Source organism: Oryzias latipes, chromosome 4 (assembly GCF_053564925.1).
Source record: "Oryzias latipes strain Hd-rR chromosome 4, Olatipes_Hd-rR_3.1".
Classification (NCBI taxonomy): domain Eukaryota; kingdom Metazoa; phylum Chordata; class Actinopteri; order Beloniformes; family Adrianichthyidae; genus Oryzias; species Oryzias latipes.
The window spans coordinates 34,934,871-34,960,047 of NC_136240.1; the positions used below are offsets into that span (position 1 = coordinate 34,934,871).

A 25,177-nucleotide genomic window follows, 5' to 3' on the forward strand; every position below is an offset into this window, starting at 1 on the left:
TCTGTATCACTGGTGACAGTCAAAATGCTAAAGAAATTAAAAGATGTTCATTCTGCTTTTTGTGTTGGGACGTCTCTGTTTTACAGCTCACCACATCCGTCTGTCATTTTCTACTTTTTTGCCTTTTTTCTTGCCACATTCTGCATCCATCCATCCATCCATCCATCCTCTTCCTCTCCCCGCCTCTGTGCTGGACAGCGTCCATCGAAACAGATGGTGCTGTGTCAATACACTGCTATTTACTGCCCGCGTTCTCCCAACTCTTATCCCAGACAGTAAAAAGCACATTCAGGATGCTGGGAATTAATCCCTCGCAAAGCTGACGGAGTCATGACTAAGACACCTCCAAAATGTGATTAGAGCAAAAGCAGAGACACTTTAACAGGCTGTGCACTTTTTAAAACACTTTATTTAGGAAGAGATGTTTATCCTCATTGTTTACATCAGATGGTGTGAGTTATTACTTGGAAATGACTCACAAATTCCTGGCTAGAAAGAAGGCATCATCCTTTTTTCATTTTTATTTTTTTTGGCTTGTTTGTTCGGGAGTTGGGATCCCCCGCCATGTCTCTGCTTCGTCATCTCTGTGCCACACCCTGGTGAGGAAGAGGACAACCACCTGACCTTGATGCAAACACCAGCCTGTCCTTTCCTCTTCCCCCTGTGATGGAGAAGTGCATGTTTGAAAGTTTGTTGGTTTTATTACAGTTCATTACTTTATTCTGTCGCAGCTTCTGAGACACTTTTAGTGTATGATCGTAATATAGAAAGCCTGCTCACCTAATTTAAATCTGCATTTGCTTTTGGTTAAAGGTATGTAATTACATCCGAGAATAATGCTTTTCATTTGACTGATTCATGTTGGCAGCATGGTGAATCTAGGAGGGAAATCTGTTTTAAGTCTGAATGCTTTGGTTAGACTCCAAAGAAGAGAGAGAAAAGATGAAAAATGTAAATGTTAGGAGTGGCACAGAGAGCAAAGGGATGTGGTGCTGCTGCTAGAACAGTCTTCCCACCTTGTGGTGGTACAGTGAACTGTAGCACACGGAGTGCTTCGGCAATGGTGGAGGATGCTGGGTGATGTGGCGAGAGATGGAGGCAGGCAGGGAGGGAGGGAGGGAGGGAGGGAGCTAGGCGGAGAGTGAGCAGGAGAGAGAAAAGGAGCAAAAGGGAGGGGAGTTTAAACTAAGTGCTATGTTTTGGGACAGGCTAATCTTCTAGCAAGCAGTGTGAGGATAGAAGCACATTGTCAGAGCCGGTGTGCACGGGAAAGATAAGGGAGCCAGCCAGCCCGACCCAGCGACCCAGCGACTGCCTGTTTTAATGTGCTGACTCTGGGGAGATTTTAAAAGACAGCGTATTGACTTCTCAGACGTGTGGAGACCCTGGGCAAAAAAACGCCTCCTCTGACATCCACAGCCAGCAGAAGTGCATCACCAAGACCAAAAAAAAAGAGGACTGAAAATCACAATTCCACAAATCTGAAAGCGAAGAGGATTTTTTTTTGTCATCCTCTCCTTTTTTGAGTTAATTTCAATTTTTTTATTTCATTTTTTTTTTCTATTTACCCGGGACTCACTGACTGACTCCCAACCGAGCAAAAGAGCGGGGAGCAGAAATCGAAAAGAAGCTGACATTAAAAGGACAGACAGACAGAAAAGCACCGAAGCTGAACATGTTCGAAATAAGCCGAACACTCAACGCCGCTTTGTTGAGCAATGAGGTAAAGAGATCTGGATTTGCTTTCTTGTCCATACCTCACCTGTGTTTGTGTGCTGCAAACCATTCTGTCATGTGTGTCGTTGTGTCCATGCCTGTCTGTGTACCCCCACCCCCCCGTATGCAAGTAGCCAGAAGACAGAGGGGATGATGGATATCAGCCGCTGCTCGATTTCTCCAGCACGCTAGTTGGAACCGAGAAAGGGATTGCTTTGCTTCTAGCACTCACCCTGCCGTGTAATCATACGTGAAGAGCCAGTGTCTCGACTCTGCGATTCCCCTGTTGTTTAAATAAAATGATCCAGGTAGAACCCCCCCAACAGAGGTCTTCGTGTGAAATCGCCCACCTGGGGCTAAAACTGTATGTGTGCTTTCATGTGCACGTATGGTACGCGTGTAAATGTGTACACTTGCATGTCGGCACATGCATCAGTGTGAGAGCAAGGGGGTTCTGCACCCCCCCCCCCTTCACTGCCCTCCTTCTTCATGCCCCCCGCCCCCCCCCACTCCCCCCCTTCTGTCCTTTACCAATCCGCCGCCCTTCCTACCTGCTGTTATCGCCTCTCCTTCCCCTCTCTCACACCCCTTTCCCTCTTCTTCCCATCTTCCTCTCAGCCCTCTTCCTCTTCGTCTCTCGTCTCTATGCGCGAGTGAGTGTGTTTTGTGGGCAGCGTCTCAAGATGATGGCGAGGTACGGGCAGCTCTCGGGACTAGCAGCCAGTGGCGTGGGCTCCGTCCCCGAGACGCACTCGCCGCTATTTCCCAGGGATCTCCTGCCATCTCCTGCCCAGATGGGCTACAGGTCACCCATGGTAAGAGGAGAGACAGACTGAAGATTGTCCTCAAGGCGAACACGCCAAATCTGAAAAGAAACCATGGAAAATTGGAGAACGCGGAAGTTAGTTTGTACGAAAACAACGTGTCGAGGAAAGGAGCAAAAGGGCTGAAGGAGAGCAATTCAATTGTGGGATCCTGCCTGTATCCCCAGTGGGTAGTATTAGCAAATATTTACATTGTTATGTTTGTTCAATTATGGACGCCTACTCTGCATTTACCCTCTGCCAGTCAGACAGTTATCAAGGGAATTTGAGGTGTTGGTGTGAGCATGCATTTGTGAGCGGCATCTAAATGGCTAATATTGTTTCTATTGTCCAATTTTGTCAATTCCAGATGAAGCTGGAGTGCTTCATATTGATTTTTAAACATGCTTTCTGGTGCCGGTTGACGACATTTTTGTACATTTAAAAGATAAGCAGTTTTAAACACATTTGCCTAGAGTTTCATTTGAAACTTTACAATCAAAATAACTAAATCTTCTGTGGCAGACGACCATTTGCGAGCAGGTGTGCACAGAATAGATTTCTGAATACATTTGATTGCGAATCATCAATCGCTTAAAGTCAAAATCCCACTAGAAATGTGACAAGACTGAGGAAATGGGAGATTTTTTTCACTCGAGTCAATGTTACTCTGCAATTTACATAGTAAAGATTACTTGAGGGAAAAGGGATTGAGAGGGAAAAAAAAGGGGCAGGAGTAAACAGTGAGCGTTTGGAAGAAAACCCCTGACTCGCCACATTAAGGCGACATGAAGCTGTGGGTGTCTAATCTGCTGGGCTCTTCATTGGTTCGATTCCCCTTCAAACTGGCTCAGATCCACACCCCAGAGCCCCCCCGAAGCCTTCATAACCTACTGTCGTGCTTCTGACTGTACCCAGGGGTTTCTGTCAAGCGTATGCAAATGCACGGCGCGGATAAGCGGTGGAATATGTCCGTGAGGAGCTGCAGAAATCTTTTTTTCCAGTTTGGGCTTTGAACCCCTGCACAGCATCATCTGTCCAGTGTTTTGCCGCTGTTATGTGGAACACAAAGCGTTGCTTTTTCCACTGCCCATTCAGACCCATAACAGTGTTATCAGCTCTTTGCATAAAGCTGCTGGGCCGTAAATTATTCGCTGAGACTAGTGGAACTAATTAGCCGAATTTATAACATTAAAAACTATTGACGTGTTAACATATTTGGATTAATTCTTTTAGCATCAGAAATCTGAAGTGATGACCAATTGTTTCCAGAGTGGAGAAGGACAAACGGTGGGCTAGCTTCAAATATGTCAAGGAAATTCTTCAGCATTAAGTAAGGGTATATAAATAAAGGAAAGATAGACGCAACGATTTCAAAAAGTAATTTCGTGTGAAGCTTTCAGTGTCATTTGTAGAATTTCTTTTTGGATCGGTCATCAGCGCATGTTCCCGTGTGTGGCTGCGCCGTTGAGCATGTGTGTTATCGCATGCGCTTGTGTACAGGCACACGTGTGCCGCTGTGCACGCCGGTTTAAAAAGACCATCGTTAAAGTGATTAATGGCGCCTTCATCAAACACAGCTAGATCATTTGCATACATTAGACAAATGTGCTGGAAAATTCTAGTGGCTGTGGTTTGCAAACCTCGGACGCAGGAACGTTTTGTTTATCTTTTTGGTTTTCTCTCTGTAACTGATGCTTCTTAAAGGAAATACGCGGCAGCTAAATGTTTGTTCTTAATAAAAAAAAATTAAAACAATTCTTTTCTTTGTATTGAAAGTTCTAGTAAATGCAATGACAAATAAAATAAAATTGTATCGTTTTGTTCGCCTTCGATTTGGTGGTTAGTTGTCTTTGCTGGAGTTTGGTGAATGTTTGCGCTCATGTGATGCCTGTAATTGTTGGTGTGTGCGTGCCCTCAGTTGTGCATCTAGTGTTTAAAGCTGAAGGCAGAGCCCTAAAAGAGCACTCAAAGAACAAATCAGTCGTGCAATAGTTGAAATTTGATCCGACTTTCCTGCATCTATGAATCTATGATGATCATCTACATTATCAATTAACGCCATCATGACCAGAAAACATTATGTACAAAGAGCTTCACATGCATGTTTTCTGTCCTTTGCAAAATGTCTGCATCTAAAAACGCACCATGCACCATTCGTCAGAGCTGAATGCAGTTAATTTGGAGAAAGTTGCACTGATTATTCGCTGCAGGCAGCTGTGTGACACGGGGCTTTGTTTAACAACTTCAATCTTTTCTGTTTTTACATTTTACTTATAAAAAACTGGGTTATGTTTCTGACATGTCTAAAGTCATTTCTCATCACAGCAACAAAAGAAATCTAAATAGGGAGGAGTAAGAGTAACAGTGGGGGGGGGGTTGGAAGCTGGCAAATGTGTTTTCACCACAGATTAGAAGCAGCCAGGAGATAGTTAGAGGTCATCTCTATTTCATAACAATAATTAGCTCCTTCCATCTGCCGCTTACCGCATTCCTCCCTTTCCTTGATTGCTGTGTTCTCTATATCCAGGAAATTAGTTCATTTATGCTCCACAACCCTGCTGTCACCGAGGCACAAACAGGTGCAGCAGGCTGAACGCCGCCGCCGCCGCCACAGAAAGAGCAAAAGATACAGACACTGGGAGACGTGATAATCCGGCTGCGAGTATTTTGGCAGCTGATTAACACTTAGATGACTAAAACAAACGTGGCTCAGGTGACATTTTTTTACAAGATTTGCGTCTCTTTTTCTGGTTTTATGATAGAGCATGATGTTCCGGGCTACAGATAAAAAGGCTCTCGACTGATGCATCCGTACTGCACGTCTTGGACTGCAGGTCTATGCGCAGCAACACAGACTGGGACTTTGTGTCGTGCTTTCAGATGATATGAGCATCGACTCTGTCATTTACGACAAACCGAGAGAGAGAAAGACGTTGTGCGAGGGAATGGGGGGGGGGGTTGCAAGGTTCAAATCTGCTGCAAGAAGTGAGCGTGCACATGTGCATGTGTGTGCGCGCTGGCTATCAGTGCTGCAGGGAGGGCCTAGTCATCAGCAGCTGAGCCAGTGTCCCGCTGGGAGCCATCACTGCAGAACGGAGCAGGTGTCTGCAGGCTCACGCACACCCACGCCCATCAACACACACCCTTTCACACAACAACACACACTGTACACAAGCCCTGCAAGCTACGCAGACTCTTTTCCCCATTCGGTCTCCATCTCTTTTTTGTTTTTAACAGAAGCCGCCTTAAATTAGGAGTTGTGTGACAACATGCTGTCTTTGTTTAAATGGCTAATATATATTTGTCTCTTTGGAAACGTGAGACAAAAAAATACGTTTGAAAATCGGTTGCGTGATCCCTACAGAATGTCAAGGATTACCCAGTCAAAGGTTGCCGGTGATGTCAATCAGAAACGGTGGACTGGTGGCTGAGATTTCACTTGAGTGGACAATACATTCACACAATTCTACTATTTATAAAAGCATTAAAATCTATAAACTAACTGAAAGCAAAAGGTTGAAAAACCCCACAATTATTAGCCAGAACTTTATCCTCAAAAAAACTCCTCTGTTATTGAAAGGTCTTTGAATTATTGATTAATTTACCCAACTTCTGCTATTACGGTATTTAGCAGGCTATGTGTTCATTTCCAGTGGGAATTTGGATTTACTTTAAAATAATAATTTCACCCAATGCTGTTCAGTCCACTTCTTTAAGAATCCCAAGGCGGCACTTTAGCTGGAAAAGTAAAATATTTACTTTAATAGTGAAAGTTTTTGCTTCTCCAGGACAAACTTTTAACTTTTACTTATTTTATTGGATGAACTGTGTACAGAAAATTAGGGTGGAAAATATTTTCAGCTACTGTTTAACAAAATGATAATAATAATGGATTGGATTTATCTGCTTCTCCAGACGTTCTTCCAATGTGTCCATTATCCATTCATACTTGGTGATGGGAACTACTGATGTGACCACAGCTGCCCCAGGGCAGACGGACAGAGGCGTGGCCGCCACTTCGGGCCCTCTGACCGTCACTGGGACATTCTTAAACCAGTGGTTTGGGAATGCCATGCTGAAGTGAAGTGTCTTGCCCAAGGACACAACAACAGTCGAGTGGGAGGGGCGGGGATCGAACCGCCGACCTGCTCAACCACCGCTAGCAATGACAGTGCAGCTGCGAAGTGTTGATACTTTAAACTTTGACAAAAGATGTGTTAGGCGCTAATGAGGCCGTCTATGTCCTTGACCTAGGGGTGTAACCATTAATCGACTTCATCAATGAATCACTTTCAATTCTTACAATCCAACCAGATCGATCTCTCTGAGGCAAGTTATTGGTTGAATGGGCTTAAACCATTTTTAAATCATTTCAAAGTAAAATCATTTGATTAAAAACGACCAATCACAGCAACAACACACATGTGTTCTCATCAAAACGGATCAGTCCATCATTCCAGTCCAATGTGTGGACAGACTTTGAATAAAGTCATGTGACCATCCAGTGTCTAGACTGTTCTAAGAAAGTTCTCTTTGGATTCTTTGGATGTGGAAAAACAACAATGGGTTGTGTTGAAACTTCACATGCTCTGTTCAGTACCAGGTACTCTCTCTGAGTCCCACTGGTTGAAGTTTTGGCTAAAGATGTGGATCGATTTCAGGTCAGAGAATCGGATTATTCTAAATGAACCTGAATCAACTCTGAATCGTATCGTCAATCATAAACTATGATATGAAATAAATCGTTCAAATGAATTGTTTCACCCCGTTCCGCAATGATTTGAACATGGTTTCATCTCGGACCTCACAATGACCAAAAAGCCAACACTGACCACCGTGTAAGAGCCGCCATGTGACATGTACAGTCACACGTGTATACAGCCATGTGATGCTGATGTTGAGTTGACAAACGCCGCCGACACTAAAACGACTCTCTGCGTCTGAGATGCAGGCATGTTGATGAACAACATATTTCTGTCTCTTCTCATAATTGATCGTTTCAAAGCCTGTGCTTTTTATTGATTCGCTAATTACTGGGGACGCGGCAAAGTATCTCCTGTCGGCATGAATAAATGATGTGCGCCTGACATGAGCATTAGTGCAAAGCACGAGTGACCACCGCATCTCGCCACAAGAAAGATCTCCGTCCTTTTCTTTGGATGTTAACTGAGTCTGGAGAATACGTGACAAACAGATAAAAGAAGGAGAAAGGGAACATTTCATTCTTCCCAACATATCAATAAACAGCATTTCCATCTGCCAAGTCAGGTCCCACTTCTGAGACACTCAACAATAAATTACTGAGCTGTTTTCATTTTATTCCAGAAATATGGTACATGTGCATGTCTCTATTTACCTTTTCATTTATAACAATTCTTGCAGTGACATAAAGTTATAAAGAGTGTGTACTCATTTCTGCATATTGTCATCTTCTCAGTGGAAAGCAATTTTGAGAGTGTCTTTCAGCAGCAATAACTCCTGCTCTTTAATCAACCGACAGCCTTGGCAACACAGAATAACTGAAACCTGTCTCCAAGCGTGTAGGCATTTAAGCTAAAACCTGTTTGGGGTTTCTTTCTTGTGTATTACACACTTACTTCTCTCCAAGCATGAAGTGACATTTTCAGAGATGGATTTGTGCAGTGTGGGCACGACTTGGTCCACTGTGCCGCTGGCAGCCCTACAAAGGACTTTGGATGGATCTAATTTTCGAAAGGTTATTCCTTATCAAAAGCCTCAGTGCAGTCATTTATGCAGATCTGATACTGTGAGATTTTTGATTAGACTCAAAACACCGTGACAGATATCAGCCCTTTCTTCTTCTTCTTCTTTTCCATCTGAGGACCAAACAGCAGATTCTTTAAGAAGGGGATTCATTTCTGTACATGACTGGAGACAATGTTTATCTGTCATTGTTTGTACGATAGTGAGCGACAGCTTTAAGTCCCACTCAGATCATCTTTTTAACTATTTTCAAAGTGTTTCCAGTGGTTTTTGAATTATAATTAAGCCATTTTTGTCGTTTTGGCATAGTTTCTGCAGAGTGGCAGAAGTTCATTCGAAATTCAGCTCTGAGTTGTGGCCGGGGCCGTTTACCACAGAGCAACCCCGCCGCCCCTTCCCCTCCCCCGCTCAGAGCTCTGTGTTTACGCTCACACCCCAACCTAACATTAGCAGTGCAACAAAAACGGCGATCAATTTTGGAGCTATGCAGCCGCACAGTTTTGAGCTCAGACGAGGAAAACAAAGACGTTCATGGATCTATTTGTCTGGAAGTGGATGCATCGGAATAGAGCGGAGCAGGGAGCTGTTGGCAGTGTAATTTCTACATAACTAATGTGATCTTTTTCAAACTGCATTTTTTCATTTGCTCCTGATTCACAAGGATTTGAAGGAAGAAAAACTCCGAAATGCGATTCTAAGCTTAATTTTTCTTTATATATGTCCTCCATCTTTAGAAACAGGATGTTGAAAACACCCATTTTTATCGGAGTGGGTCTTTATTGGAACAAAAGTGGAAAGCCCAGCACCAACTATGGACTGTGTGTGTGTGGGTGGGGGGAGTCATGATTAAAGCTCATACCAGATGGACCACAGCAGTCGCCCTGTGAGGTGGATGTACCCCGACCGGGATCAAACACTATAGCGGGCTGCTGTCCTCACACTCCCAAAGCCCACCAATAAACCCCCACAAGCTGCTGACCCCTCACACTGCAGCGCACCCCTCACCTCTTTGTTCCGCCCCTCCTTCCAACCGCTGGAATAAAATATCACCAGAGTTCAAATCATTTTACCCGTGCCTGCTCCAAACGTAACCGTACTGCAAGTCACGCCTTAAAGTTGAAAAGTGTGAAGGCTGTTGGACTCCTGAAATTGAATGCCACCCCAAACTGGGGAGCACTCTGTTGTCCAAATGGACACTAATCTTCCAGAGTCCTGTTGAGAGGACACTCTCTGTGCCAGGACACATGCTGGACTCAACAGCGACTTCATAGCTAAGCCTTTCCGGGCTTCTCCACAAACATTCCCACATTTTTCCTCATTTACAGCTGGAAAAAAAACCTAACGACACATTTTTTTAATTGAAAGCAGGGTATTTTGGTTTAGATTTGTCTTTGTCTAAATGTTTAGTAGGGATGCAAGAATTCACTTCTCCCAAAATCAGTTCAAACCTTGGATTTTGGGTCATGGTCTTGTTTTGGTTTAATATATCATTTGTGTATTTTGGAGAGAAAAAAATCTGAAAAATACCTTTTTTTTTATTTGCCAATTAACATATAATAATAAAGAAAAATATTTAAGTTGGCTTATAATAATCTAATAAAAGAATGCATGATAATAAATTATTTTCCATTTTAACATGTATTTGATACTTTCAGGATCAACATCTATTTGCAACTATTCACCCCCCCACAGTTCAGTTCAATGGTGTAACATACAGTTCTGTTTGGGAATTATGGCATCCCTTGTATTTAGCATATTTTGTGTATGTAGGTCTCTTTGTGAGACACAAACTAACAAAAAAGTAAGGCACCCATCATTATTGTTCCAAATTGAAATGCAAAAGTATTTTTGGGTGCACATAGTGACCAAATCAGCTTCTCTCATCTAGTCTGATTAAAAAAAAGAGAGAGAATTCAAGTCTGCAGTCTACAAACTTCCAGGAATACTGAACAGCTTTGACTTTAAATGAAACAGGGTGACTGTGACAAATACGGCAGAGCCCAGCTCCGGTTAAGCATTTCTGATCTGAGCAGTTTTAACTAGACAGTGGAGTAGGCAGCTTTCAAGCTCTTTCTCGTATCCACTGGCTCAGAGAGAAGACCATTTGTTGGTTTCTTAGGGAATAGATTTTCAAAATAAAATGTTATACATGTTTGCATTTAACACTAAGCCCCTGGTTTCAATTCTATAATGAAGCTTCCATCACATCGGTTGTCTCTTTATGTTAATAGATGGTGTTAAGGTTTTGGGTTTTGTTGGACATAGGTGTGTTCAAACATGATAGATGTGTCTAATATCCTTTTAGCAGCACATTGAAACTTTTATTTGACCATTATTCTCCTCTAAATGCATCGCAGGTTTTGGTCTTTACACTAAGCTGAGCTGGATTATTGGAGGTTTTTCTCTCGTCTGCTCTTCTTTAGTCTGACAGTCTTTAAGCTGGAGTGTCCTCCCAGTAGGATTTCACATCTTCTGCCCTCTGAGAGCTGAAAATGTGTCATTGTGCTGATTTTTTGCTTCTCTTGGAGATCCTTTTCCTTTCAGAAGCACGTTTTGATAAAAAAAAAACGTGGACTTAGAAAGCCTTATATTTGACCAGAAAGAAATAGCGAAAGTCTGTCTGAACATGAAACAACCACTGAAGTGTGTCAGCATCACTGTTGCCAAGAAGAAAAGATAAACATACAAGTTCAGTTCAAACCAGCTGTTGTTCAGAGAAAACCATACCTGATCAAGAGTGCAACCGTTTTGTGTCCTGAGCTCTTTGGTGCTGAGCTTGGAAAGAAGGTGAATCTCATTTGCTGATTGTTACTGGCAAAAGCTGGAGAAGTGCCAGGAGAGGAGCAGTTATCAGTCTGAGATGCTACATGGAGCAGCTAAACTGAACCTTCAAGGGCAAAAAAGAAAACAGTGGCGTGCAGCTCTGCAGAAGAGCAACCATCAAACCCGTTGCAATGGCATTCTAGGGAAGTGAGGAATCATTTTGAATTGAAATGATCCAGTTATTATTAATGCGCTGCTTTCTGAAACCGTCGAATGACTTTGAGCCTTTGAGCATATTGCTGATGCAGAATCAGTGCCATCCATGTTAGCATTAATTTGACCACAGGTGAATGCAAAGTTTTTCCAGCGGAGTATAAAAAGTTTCCCCGAGCCTGCTCAAAAGTTGAGGGATTTTTCTTCCTGCGCTTGGAGGTAACACCTCAGCTGGCGTCTTCGCGTTCCCCCCTTTCCATAGGAGTCTTATTATGCAGAGTGAAACGCGAGGCAGGTGTTAAAACACTGCTTTTGACAGTTAACAACACTCAAACCGTGAGCACCCACAATTATCGCCGCCTGCACTCTGCATTTTTAAAGCGGCTCTGCTGCACTGTGTACGCAAGTCTTTACCCGCTCTTCAGCACTTGTTATCAGAACCGCCGGAGTTACCAGAGCGTGTCCTGTGCAGCTTCTGCAGTTTCAACTCGGATTTTCAACACTCTTTTTTCAGGGTGTGGCAGGAATATGGTGTTCGAGACAATCCTGTTAAGCAGGAGAAGGTAATAGGTTTGAGAGTCGCAGGCGACTGTGCAGGCAGGGAGGGGGGAACGGGGAACAGGGGAAGTTCAAAACAGTTAGTCCGCTTGTCTGCTGTTAAAAAGAGGCAGTTTGAAGTGCGGAGTGGACGTCTTCGGTCATCGAAACTTCACCCCAACAGCAGAGATTGAACTCCAACAACTAATCTATATGCATTTGTGTTTGCTCTAAAAAGTTGTGTTTGGGTGTGTGCGGGTTCATGGACATGAGCCAGAGCCAATAATTGAGATGGGGTTTTACATTGCTGACAGGGTTTCTGGCCCTCCTGGGCTTCTGCCACAAAAGCTCTTTAAGTTGCACGAAAAAAAAGAAATATTTCATCCTTTCAAAAACTATTTAGCATCAGTCATCATCGGAGAGGCCAAATAATGCATCCAATCAGCTTTGAGGCCTTTTTATGCTTTGAAATAAAATGCTTTCATAATTAATTATTACAATCATTAACTTGATGCTTTTACTGTTGCAATGTGTAAGGTTTGTGAATAAAACATGCATTTTAAATGTTTCCTTTAAGTTGGTGTCAAACCACTCTCTGGATATTTATGCAGAATGGAGACACACACAGCAAGAAGCCTCTTTCTTCCATTGCTGTGTCGTTGCAACACAACTACACAATCAACGCAACACATTGGAGAAAACAGATGATGTTTAGAGCTAATTTACTGAGTAGCAGTAAAGCACGTTGCTTTCTAAAACGACGGTCCTGTAGAGCAATCTTGTAAAATGACATTTCAAGCAAGATAACAGTGGGAGACTGTTTCCACTTTCAAATCATCTTCTCATTTAGAGGAAAAAAAAGGTTATTTGGATCATATTACAAGAGGAAAACAACCTAAAAACACTGCCCATTATGAAATATGAAAGTGATTCTGTTTTTTTGCTGTTGTTGTTGGAAAAAGCAGAGCACAAACACATTTGCACACACCTGAACTGTCAGTTGCTGGAATGTTCTGTTTCCACAAAGGCAGCAGCGGAAACAGACTTTTGCAGAACATTTGCGAGGCGGCGGGCGGGGGGGCGGGGGGTGGGGGGTGGGGGGGGGTTGTTTCTTGGCGGATCCACAGCAAAGCTTTTATTAAATACAAAGGTCAGAGAAAAAAGATAAAAGCCGGATAGAAGAAGACAAAGAGGTTTGTTGCCTGCATATCTCTCTGCATCCTTTTTCTCAGACGGAAAGAAAGAAACGGAAATCCAGACTTCAAAATGTAATCAGTTGTCTTCGCTTCCTTGTGTTGGTCTGCCTAAACGGGAAAAACAGTTTACATGAAACAAGGCTGAGCTTGTTCAGCCTTTTGCCCCCGTGTGTTTTTGTGGGTTGAATGTGTGCTTGTGTGTTGGTGTCAGTCCTAATTGAAGGCGTAGTAAGGATTCTCATTAGTATGTCAGCCACATGGTTCCGCTAGGCTAGCTGGTTAGCTGTAGCCAACCAGGCAGGTGGAGAGGTCAGAGAGGAAGCAGAGAGACTGGGGAGCCACGGTTCAGAGCTGCCTTTTTATCTGCCAGACTCTCTTCTGGGTTTTTTCTTCTCTTCTTTTCTGTCGGAGCTCATTTGGGAGCTAATGTATGCACCTGTTTGAGCGTTTGCTTGAAATTCATGATTGGCAGATGTGTAAAGAAACGAAGCATTTTGTAAATATCACATGCAACCTGCAGTGTGACATGATATTGGCTGTAAAATGATCAACTGTGGGCATCATTTAGCTCATCGGTTTGCAGTGGAAGCCTCTTTATACTTAATATTTTTGGAATATGTTTCCTGTTTTGCTCAAGGCTTTTAGGATGCATCATTGAAGTGGCTGAGTTATCAATTAATAAATCTATTTCAGTTTGTCCAACGGTTCACCTCCACTTCACTTCCACATAAAAACATAAAAGCTTGATAACCTTTTCTTATTCCATATAGCTGCTCTTTTGCCTTTATTTTTATTCCCGTGTGATACGCAATCTGTTTTTTGGAATCCATAAATTTCTCTTTAAACATATGTTTGTTTGTTTTTCATTTGTATTGGCTTAACGCTGCAATGTAAAGCTGGAAGCAAAGAAGGAGTCTGTCAAGCTAAAAGCAGCTTCACTAATTCTGCATTAGCTCTGCCAGGCGTCCACATTTGAGAGGCATCTGAAAGAAAAAAAAAGCTGAACCGCTGACGCCCTCTTAGAGCTTTCTGGTCACAGAAACAAATGAACCTGATGATGGATAAATCATAATATTACATGCATTTACTTCGACTTTTTGCTGCTTGAGACTCTTTTTATCGAAGATGGGCTTTTAAATGAGAATTGTACACCAGTTAAGGGCTATAACAAGCCTCAGAATGTGTGCACGTGTGTGCATGCACATGCTTTTGTTTGAATGATCAGCTGCTTGCTTACCTGCTGCCCGCCTGCCAGAAATCTGCTTTAAAAGGAGGCAAGAGCTCCCTCTTCTTGTCTGCCTGAGATGGGGGCCAGGTGGATGATGGCAGCATGAGGCAAAGAGAATCAACTCATTACAGGCGTTCTTTTGAAAGAACCCCTTTTCATTATGACATGATCATCATTAAAAGGCCTAAATGACAACGTGAAAAAATAGGAATTTCAAAGCAGGGCAAAGTGGAGTTGAATGCACCAAGGAGGAAATGTTTTTGGATTGGTGGGGTGGGTTTTAGTGAAGATGGGGGCTTTACGCAGCTGTTTTCAATAGTTTGTGTTTAATCCGCTGCAGTAATTTACAGTCCAATTTAATTGACCTAAACATGTGAATAAGGATTATATACCTTTACATTAAAAATGGACAAAAACGAAGCTTTCCCACAATAAGATGATCATAAATTAGCAAACGGCTTATTGAAACGTTATTACCATTTCTACCGTTAATGATGCGCTTACCTGTTCTCCGTCAACCCCCCTTCCCTTCAATCTTGGGGAGGTGGGCTGCCCCTCCCGCACCTCCTCAGCCAATCAGAGCGCGCGCGGACGGTGACTGGACGCTCCATAATTGGCTTTTGAGGAAATTCAGGGGAAGCCTGCTGTCATTGTTTTGCTTTTGAGTGGATCCTCCTCGTGTTTGTCAGATGTTTTCCTGAAAGCCCTCTGCTCCTCATCCTCCTCTTCCTCCCGTCTGTCTGGACGCTGCAGGTCTTCGCTCCGTGTAGTTTCTGGTTCCGCTCGCGCGCCTCTTTCACCGCCGCTGCGCATCTTCCACTTTTCCTTTCTCCGTTTGTTTGCCGGCAGTGAACTCCTCCAGACCGCCAGCCTGACATAAGAATGGTCATGGTGAGTAAAGGCGACATGTCGTGGAGCAGACCTCCTATTGCCCTCATCCTTTCTTGATTTACGCAGAAAGAAACCAAGTAGTGTTTCTTTAAGAAATGCATCAAAACAGTTTGTTTCATTTTCAGATTTTTTTCTAAGTTCTTAGCTGCAGTCAACTTATATTTTCTGAGATGTTTTGGTTCTTTTTTAATTGAAATTGTCAGAAAAAACCCGCCTTTCCATCTGGCTGTGTGTGTAAAAGTGTTTGTGTTTTTGCAGAAAAAGAACTATTGTCATGTAATGTATGTCTCATGCGCCGCGTGATAGCTCATTTCTATACACAGAGAGCAAAGGCATCTTATTTCCATAACGCCCGAGGCTGCAACCCCTCCGCCGCGCGCTGCGCGCCGCGCGCCGCTCTGCCAGGCGCGCTCGAGCGCAGACTTCAGCAGCGATTGATTGTTTCGCCGGGATCCAGAGAGCCTTTTCTCTGCCAAAGCAGCCAGAGGTTGACGTGTGCCGACGAGGGCGCGGAGCCAGCCAGAAAGCGAAGGTGTTAACACCGGGGGAGGGAGGGGAGGCCACGGGCTGACGGGCAGGCCGGGAGCCAATCGAAGACTGTACAAGAGCGGTGGGCGGGGTTGTGTGGGTGGGATCTGACCTTCCGGCTGAGCAGGTTGATTGGGCGGGTGGTGGCAGGGAGGAGGAGGAGGAGGGGGAGTCAGGGAGGCTTGCTGCAGCCTCCTCATCCAGACTCATCATTCTCCTCACAGCATCCGTGGCAGAGAGGGATGTCTGCGCCGCACAACTCCTGCACGCCGTTCTCCGCTTCGATCCAACACTGAAGAGGCGACGATAAGAGAGGCAGAGTTAGTGCGAGGCAGGAAAATATATCCAGAGAAAAAAGTGAGGCAGGAAGAGTTCAGATAGGAGTTGTGGGTTCCTCCTACGTTGGCGCTGGTTGTGTGTGGAGAGGGAACACGAGACAACGGCCGGCATCTCTCAAATGGAGTGGAATGGGTTTAAGATGGTAAGGAAGGCTATGAGCATTCTGCCCTTATACTCTTCCTCATCAAGAGCACTGGAGAGGCTAGAGCCGCTTGTGGTTTGGAATATATTCCTCACCTCATCCAGAACTTGTGATGCTCTCGGCTGTGATGGTGTTCAGCTATTTCACGCAGAGAATGTTAAGTTCTACTTGCAGGGAAAAGGTTAGGGGGGGGCGAAGCTTTGTGGAGAGAATGAGAAATGAAGGAGGGCAGGGACGAAAAGCCAGATGTCATGCAGGCGGAGTGGTGGAAGCGGAAGATGGGAAAGGGAAAAGAGGAGGGTTACCTATTCAGTATTAAAAGCACGATTGTGTTTTTTGTACCCCACCCTGCCTCCCCCACCTCCACACAACTTACTCCACCACGACGTTGCAGCAGTAGCGCAGTCCACATTACTGATGCTGAATGTGATGCACGTTTTGAAAAACACTTTGCAAAGTAAGGCGTTGGAGTTGTGGTTTGGGTCGGAGAGGCTGCAGTCTGCAGCGAACGGCGTGAAATTGTTGCTCCCCAGAAAGACAATACTGGAGGAGTGTCAGCATAAGCTATCTGCTTAGCTCACCATCCTGACACTCACTTTAGCATTGCATTCATTTTGCCATTCATCCATCACACCCAACCAACAGACTGAAAGTAATCAAATGAGGAGGCATTTTATCATGCTGTCGCCTTTACCTGTCAGAAATAGCAAGACAGATTGGTATCTCATCACCAGCAGTTTTCTGACTGGAGGCAGTTTTGCTGCATTTTTTTTTCCCCAGCGCCTCCATATGTTTCCATAAAGGTTTTTCTAGTCGTGCAAAAAGTGGACTGACTCACTCCTGCATTTGCATGAAGAACGGTGAAACCATTATTTATTTTGTCAGCAGCTAAATGTTTTATCGCACGCTGGCTTCTTTCCATCAGTTGTCATCAAAATGCTAATTGAAATGGAGGCAGTTTCTCTGTTTGGTGTTTTAGCATTCGTCTCCAGCTGTTTCACCATCTCGCCTCCCTGGACATTTCGGGCTGCAGCCTCGTGTCAGCAAATGTGTGAAAGTGTGGCTGAAATAGTGTTTAGGAACTCAGTCATGACTGGAGGAGGAAGCACATTTGTAAATGTCTTCAGTAAGCATTGCACACAAAGGGTTGATTGATTTTTGACCAGAATGAGAAGAGGAGAAGGCCATTCTGGTCAAATAAAATAAAAAAAACGGAGGCATTAGATGAGTTTGCACCATGAAACCTCCTGTTGGGAACCAGTGGGGAACCTAATCTAGAGACAGGCCACAGTTTTATACCCCCACCCACACTCACACACACACATATACATTGGCTGGAACCCCCTCAGGCAGAACATCATGTGCTCCAAGGTTATACATCAATGCTAATAGGATGGGGTGTGTCTGGAATTTACTAGCTACAGTCCACCAAATACGTGCCGGGTAATTTATATGTAAGTGGAGATCAAAGGCAAACAGGATTAGCATGAATGTGGTTATTACATGAGTCTCATTTTGAAGAACAATAAAGGAGATACCGAAGGAAAACACATTTCCAAACTGTAGTTTGTGCTGTGTTTGGAGCATGTGCAGCTTTACTTGACTGTGACTGTGTCAGGAGGCTGGATGTATGTCCAGATGCAAAGTGACATGCTTAACTAGGCCCTGATTAAACTTCAATCCAATGTAGAGTGATGGACAAAGAGAGAAATGTCAACCGCTCAGATAGAAACCGTCATCTTCTCTCTTGTGTTGATTTCAAACTGTAGTGTGCGTGCATCACAGCTTTTTCTCTGTCAGCTGTTTTGCAGACTTAATTTATACTTTTCTACGTAACACAAACATTTTTTTAACGTAAATTAATAGAAAACATTGGAAAAAAGGAGGTAAACCCCGACGTCTTTTAGTGATTATGTAACAAATGTTTATTCCAGCTTCCTGTTTAGTTGACTGCAGGTGTAAAATAAGCAGCCATGTTTACAGAAATGTACTGAAGTACGGCTTCAAAGCAAATTTGGATTTCTGAAAACTATTCAAAATATGTTGGGTCAGCTGACATCTTATGGTACGGAAAGACCGGGCGTGCGACATGCATTCAGGAACGGGCTCAACATGCATTCTATGCTCATTTAGCCCACGGTGTTCACACTGGACAAGTAGGAAGGGGCTTCTTCTTCTTTTTCTACTTTTTACTACCACATGTCTGCAACCCGAGGTTGGCAGAAGCTTGGCATGAAATGTCGAAGTGGTGCAAATCTTGCATGTTTTGTGCGTAGCGTCCAAAAACGGTTGTAGAAACTTGAGTAGCTACGCGTGAATGTGAGAATGTGTGAAACACTTGAACGCACGTTGCTGAGGGGATTGTGAACGTAGCTTCAAAAAGTTCAAGTCAGTGCATGTCCGTGCCAACAGGGGAAGGTTTCTTTAAAAAGTCTAGTGGGGATTGGGTCTAACAGACACGTTGAGGATTTGGAGGACGTAATAATTGATGCTATTTCCACTTGATCCACAGCAGTGAAGCAGTCCAATGTTACAGAGGTTTCTATGGATGCCTCCAGTTCTACCGCTTCAGCTGCTCTGGGCTGATAGTAGGAATAACTTGATTTAACTTATGTCTAATATTTGAGATTTTACTATTGAAAAATGTAAGAAAATCATCAGAGCTGAGAGAAACAGGAACATGTGGTTCTACTGAGCTCTGACTGCGAGTTAATCTAGCTATAGTGCTAAAAAGAAATCTTGGATTGTTTCCATTTTCTGATATTAAGGTTGAATAGTACTGGCTTCTAGCTCTACGCAGAGCTTTTTTTAAATATAATTTAATAGGCTATGTTTCCAGGTATTCAGAGACTGCTCAGAACCGGAGCGGCGCCATTCTCTTTCCAACCTACGGGTCACTGTTTACGTGACCGTGCTCTTCTTTTAGGGGGCTTATTTCTTCCCCAGCGGCAAATGCATTTCCCATAAGTGTCTTTAATTTCACTTCAGGGATCCGTCAGTAAGTTTGAATGACAACAGTAGAACTGATGAAGCCCAAACTGAAAACCTGCTTCAGGGAGCGCGAGACCTCATTTTCACACATGAATCCACCACCACAGAGTCAAGACTTTAACCCCCCCACTGAGGATATTTGGGGAGCGATGGAGGGAGGAGACCTCACTTTGGAGTGGAACTCACTCATCATTGATGCAAGTTCTTGGAAAACAGTGAAAGCTGGATGGAAATAAATGTCCACAGAAAGAGAGTCGGTGCTTTGTCCAAACCAAAGAACGTCTATTGTCCAGGTTCTAGTCAGCGTTGATGTCATAGTTTCAACCCTAAATGCAGGTATTCCATATTTCTGAATGCCAAGAGTCGGTAACAGTAGCTTTTACAAAAACTAAATTCGAAGTAGTACATTTCATCATTTTATTACTGCAAAAATCAAAATCATTCAGTTTTTAGATTTTACGACAAAGTTCATGTGTGTAAAACCCAAAACGAAGAAGCAAAGACAAAGTCAAAACAACTAACAGTCAAAACAGGCAAAGCTTCAATAAACTCTATACAGAGTTCCATAAAAGGGACACAAGTATGTGTCACAACTGTTTAAAACTTAAAAAATGAAAAACTATTTGTCAAAAGAAACTATTTGTCATTCCGACATGACTGTGAACAGCCAAATTATTCATTTCCATCCTGATTTGTTTAAAATAGTCTGTTTTAGAATGAACTGATCAAATCCTGAGTAGATCAATACTTTACCAACATCCACAGTTACATCAGAGGAAGGAGGGTTCTGCTTTAAGGTTTGCAAGTCCTGGTGAACTATTTCTACTTCATTTTAGCGTCTTTTAGACCCACAACACATTTTAACGTCCTGAAGGTACTCTTACTGTAAATGCCGCGTGGCTAAGCTTGTGATTGCACGAATGCGAAGGACGTGATAATAACAGCGTTGTTGAATAATGCCTGCTGTTTACTGTAGGCCACTGGGTGATTATTGTTTTCCAGCATATGGTAAATATGCTATACAGACTTTCATAAAGTGCGTTTTGAACAAGGCCAAAGAGAGAAAATGAGCTGGATGAAAGTGCTTGAGCATTCTCGTGCTTTGAATAAGGTTGCACCAGTGAATGAGGTTCTTTAAGAGGTAAGGTGGTGGACTAATAATTATTATAATAATAACTGCTGAATTATCTTATTGTATGTAAGAGGTAGTGGCGCACGACTCCATGTCCTCCCGGGATTCCTGTACTGGTATTATCCTCTGTAGATTGATGTGAATAGACTCAGTCAATGCAAGTCTAGCTTAATGCACTATATAAGGCAGTGCCATTTGTGTTTGGGGTTTGTGAGACACAATTCCAAAATCCAGTGCCCAGAAAATTTCCCAGAAGTTTCAGCAAAAAACTGGTGCGCATTGATGCTCTCTAGATTGGAGAATATAAACCACAATGCATTGCGTTTGAATGATTTGTCATTTAAAAGACATGTATGGATTGTTTTTATAAGTCATTAAGGTTTTCAGCATCAGAACACACTGGGTTTATAAACAGTCTTCTTAAAATGTCTATATTTATTGGGTTTCAGCAAATAGTTGAAATCATGTTCTGCGTTTTAAAAAAAGAAAAGAAAGGCAGTGACATGTGTCTGAATTTAGCTAAATGGAAACTTGGTCTTTCAGGAGTTCAGGGTAAAGTTAGTGAGCTCAGACATTGGCTAAAGGACTGGTCAGATGTTGCTTACCCATGAGCCTTTCTGTCCCGTGTCTTACTCTACACTGATTTCTGGAATTTACATTTAGTACAGGAAGTCCAGTACCTTTTTCAAACACTGGAGGCTGTGAATGAAAAAGTAACCAGACTCAAAGTCATAGAAATATCATCACATCTGTTTTTTAGTATGAAAAACTGGATAATGTCCCTCAGAAATGGAAATGGAATAGAGCCACCTGGAGCTTTCTTTGACTCCCTTCTACTTTTATCTACATCCAAAGAGTTTCCAGTGGTCTTTAAATTCTGATTATGCAAAACAACAAAAAAACTTGTGTCAGAAGGAATTTCTTAAAAATTCACCGCTGACTTGTGGGTGGGACTATCAGAGTGGAGCAACCCCGCCCCCTTTTTCCTTCCCATTCCTTTGAGCTCTATGATTAACCCTTGTGCTATCTTAGATGACCCCCCCCTTCCATTGAGGTGTTCTCCCTACCATGACAAAGGTGGATAAAGGTGGGAAGATTTCATGTAATCCATGGACACCAGTGAAGATCACAAATCATTGAAGAAAAAAGGTTCAGAGCACTGTCTAGTGGGTCTAGATGACCCGACTTCCGATGTTAAAGTGCCTAGGATAGCACAAGGGTTAAGGAGGAGCACGGAGCGTTTTTTTTCGTCTGTTTCTTTATTCAACGATTTAAATGTAGAAATAGAAATGTGATTATTAGCTAAATTTTCTTCATTTCCACTATCAGAAAAATGCCTCAAGAACATTTTAAAAACATAGTTTTCACCAGAGTGGATCTTTAACATAAACAACCTGTGGTTTCACCACTTTAGTAAAAGCTGGAAAAACAGGATCACCTGGGTTTCCTCCACTGTTGGGGTCACGGAGGTTTTGGGCGTCATTACTAAAACAACTGTGCCCATTTCAGGGCTGGATTCTAAGATGATGGAAATTCAAACCATTGCAGCGCAGAGCTAATAGGCAGCAGCCAGTCAGCTGTGAAGACCCATTCACTGCTGCATCTCAAACTGCAGACTGGAAAGAGCTGGAAGGTGGATTCAAGGATGGAGCTGATGACGACATAAGCCAAACTTTAAGTTATTTACATTACTTAAGATGAAAAACTCCTGCAAAACTGTTTTTCCACATGTACACTCACAACAATATAACAATATTTGTTAAAGGAAAAGATGAAATATATGCCTTTTTGAGGAAAACCACAATTAAAACTAAAATATCTCAGAAAATCCTTGTATTACCAAGCTTACATGGGAACATTTTAACTGTAAAATAACAATAATTCTGGAAAAATAAATATAACTGACTGATTACAAAGCTCACTTATCTTTTTGTAGCACGGCACCCAATGTCTGTGCTTTTGTGTCATCACTTTTGCTTGTTGTGCGTTTGTGTTGTGTCAGTCAGAGACATTTTTTTCCATTGTTTTTAAACGTCTTTTCCTTTTTCCTTCAGACAAAAGCTAGATGGAAGCAGTTAATGAGGCAAAAGCCTGTTTGAATAAGAAGCCACTGTAACAATCTCTGTCCCAATTAGCACGCTTTGGTTTCTAAATATTCTTTTTGTGTAAAGCCTAAACATACATGAAGACTCACAAAATGGTTACATTAAAAATTAAATAGGCTTCCACAGCGATTTCCCTTCATTTATTTAACATGTTGGTTTTTTTCCCTCTCTTTTTAAAAAGCTAGAAATCTGAGAGGCATGGCGAGGCGTTCTGCTGCGAGGGGAGCAGCATTCACAAATACTAGACCTAATTCCTTTGGCAGCAGCTCAAACTGCTACAGACAGACACATAATCAGCTGGGGAGTGTTAGCGCCTCAGCCCACGAGCAAACACAGGACCGAGCCCTTGTTGTGCATCGCTGCTTTTGCAGAATAAATATCCCGGTGGAAAATAGAAAGCAGTGAAAGAGGCATTCGTGTGTGTGTGGCTCTTTGTTCAGTCAAAAATTCAGAATGCAGGAGGAACACTGGTTTTCTGAGCCACTACACTCCTCTTCTCTATCCACTCCTAGCCTCATCTTCCTCTGTTCTCGCCGTCTCCCCTGTACTCTGTGTGTTTTTGTATTCATACAGATGTTTGAATTTGACTGGCACTTTCTCCCGAGACCGTGCACAAGCAGCCGACTTCTCTCATCTGCAATTTGCATCCCAGGGAAAAACTGCAAACAGAGGAGCACGTTGGGGGGGGGTTGTGCACGCGCTCAGACGCACGCCTGTTGTTTGGCTTCAGCTGCTTAATCAGCGCCGCTACCGTGTGATGTTTAAGGGACGTTTCAAGGTCACGCTTTCGACAGGCCCCGCCCGCTTCTTACATATTAAACATTCATATATTTCTGTAGCCGGATGAATTATAGATTGAACATGCTACTGAACTTGCTACAAAATGACACCACTGCGGTGTGGAATAGACATATTTGGGGCTTCAAACAAAGGCTTTACACCTGCCACAAGACATCTGCAGCTCTACGGCACGCTTAAACTGTGATTACATGACGGACTGATGGGACATTTTTGAAAAGTCATGTCAAACATCAGCCGCAGCGTCGGGATTTGGAGGCATTTTAGAAAAGAGGAAGGAGCGTCTCGCTGCTTTGTTCCTGAAGCACCACAGCGAACTGCCGGGATCGTGGCTGCATCCATCTGTCGTCTCTCTGAAGTTATGCAGACCCGTCTCGCTAATGAAACATTTAACTATATTTCAACCTCTTTTCTTTTTGAGTGAGAGCAATTACATGGTGAGGGATTCTTAATGAATAATTTGTTTTGATGAATATTTTCTGATCATTTCAGCCACATTTTTTTGCATTGAGCGCTGCGCAATTTCTGGCATCTTACTTTCTTTTATTAAAAATAGTATTTAGAAGTGCCGTTTTATTTAAGTTTAGCATCTGCTCATATGAAAAGCTGGCAGTATTTATTCGATAAGAGAAACTACTAATGACAGGTATTTTTGTCCCAAAAGAAATGAACGATTACAGTGGCAGTTTTTTCCAGTTCCTGAGAGCGGCGGATCAGACATGCAGGGAAAGTGATTCCAATGCTTATCAAGTCTGATAGGCGTCACCAGAAAGCAGGATCAGCACCTGCCGGGTTTGTGCTCGGCGTTCAGAGAGGTTCTGCTAAACAACTGAACGGTACTGTTTGTGCTTTCAGACTGAAATGTTTCAAAGATTGTAGCAATCAGCCGCTACATCTCCCATGTTGTCCTTACTCTATCCTCCAGTCCACAAAAATCGTTTCCTTTGGGTGTTTTCAAAAGCTCTTTACTAAACACGAGTGCACGGAGGGTTTAGTTGTCATGAAATTGGCCTCGTTTCTGAGCCGGTCTAGGTTTGTAATTTGCTGGGCGCCTGTTGCAAAGATCGACACAGTTCTCCCCAACAAACATTGTTGTAATCGGAAATGGATGGGACGTTTTTTATAAAAATTCCAATGGCTCCTTGGTCTTGGAGAAATCAGTCATTGTCCCAACATAGTTTTCCCCAACAAACATTGTTATAATCAGAAATAGAATTTACTTGTCTTTAATTTTTTGTGTGAAAATGCTCACTTCCAGATCTTATTGGTCCGCGACATATCACTCATTTGAGACACAACTTTTCACAAAAATGTGCACAAAAATCCACTTCCATCAGAAATGGAAGTGGATTTTTGTGGTGAAATATTTCCGGTATCTCCTTGGTCTGACACAAATCACTCGAAAACACAAATTTTCCCAAAAACATGCAAATTAGCATAAACATTTTTTACTTTGAATCCTACAAAATGAGTATTGAAAACTTGCTGGGATTGAAAACATAACATTGGGAACCTTTTGAGACAGACTTGACATAAATCTATACCATATATTGACTTTGACTGCTTTAAAATGATGACAAAACCAGCACTTTGGAAATAGTTTGGTGATTTCCTGGCTAATGTTTCAGCTTGTGATGAAATTACGATGAGTGCAGCGTCGTTTGAAACCTAAGTTATATTTGTATGAACGATGCAGATTTTAGAGCTGGTTATTTGATCACAGCACTCAAGAGAAGAAGACAATTGACCAAAGGATGAGTATAACTTTCAGCTTGTTGTTCCATCACTAATGCATTTTGCTCTCATTCAACTACTTGATTTATTCATTGCCTCCATCAAGCTGTTAACTCATTAGGACAGATGACGGACGGCTGTCCTTTTCCCTCGCAGTTATTTGATTATACGCGCTCTGGTTGACACATCGGTAACCAGATTAAAACAAACACACACCTTCATGCTCTAACGTGCGCTCACGCCATACCTAGGTGAAGAATTACTCAAGCACAGTGGTCATGCGGTGTCTATGTTATTTAGCCCTATTCCTTGGCTGCCAGGCAGACGCTCACAA

The 25,177-nt window shown here is 42.8% G+C and overlaps 1 protein-coding gene and 1 long non-coding RNA gene across 15 annotated transcripts in view; one reads left to right on the forward strand and one right to left on the reverse strand.

The window, feature by feature from the left end:
- Positions 1-391: 391 nt before the first annotated feature.
- LOC144991966 (uncharacterized) lies at positions 392-15,846 on the reverse strand. Its single transcript, XR_013655663.1, has 5 exons — positions 15,715-15,846; positions 14,688-15,054; positions 14,193-14,254; positions 2,268-2,581; positions 392-661 (listed from the first exon to the last, which is right to left on the reverse strand). It is a non-coding gene; the product is annotated as an uncharacterized LOC144991966 (long non-coding RNA).
- elavl4 (ELAV like neuron-specific RNA binding protein 4) overlaps positions 1,164-25,177 on the forward strand; it is an 88,055-nt gene continuing 64,041 nt past the window's right edge. For 4 of the 14 annotated variants that reach the window (XM_078946360.1, XM_078946365.1, XM_078946359.1 and 1 more), the window contains exon 1: positions 1,164-1,723. In XM_078946360.1, coding sequence (XP_078802486.1) covers positions 1,676-1,723 — 48 coding nt within the window. In that variant the 5' untranslated portion in view covers positions 1,164-1,675. Of the gene's footprint in view, positions 1,724-2,298; positions 2,532-14,936; positions 15,075-15,761; positions 16,084-25,177 lie in introns of those variants that run through there. The other 10 variants (XM_011474550.4, XM_078946369.1, XM_078946358.1 and 7 more) reach the window with 6 other exon arrangements.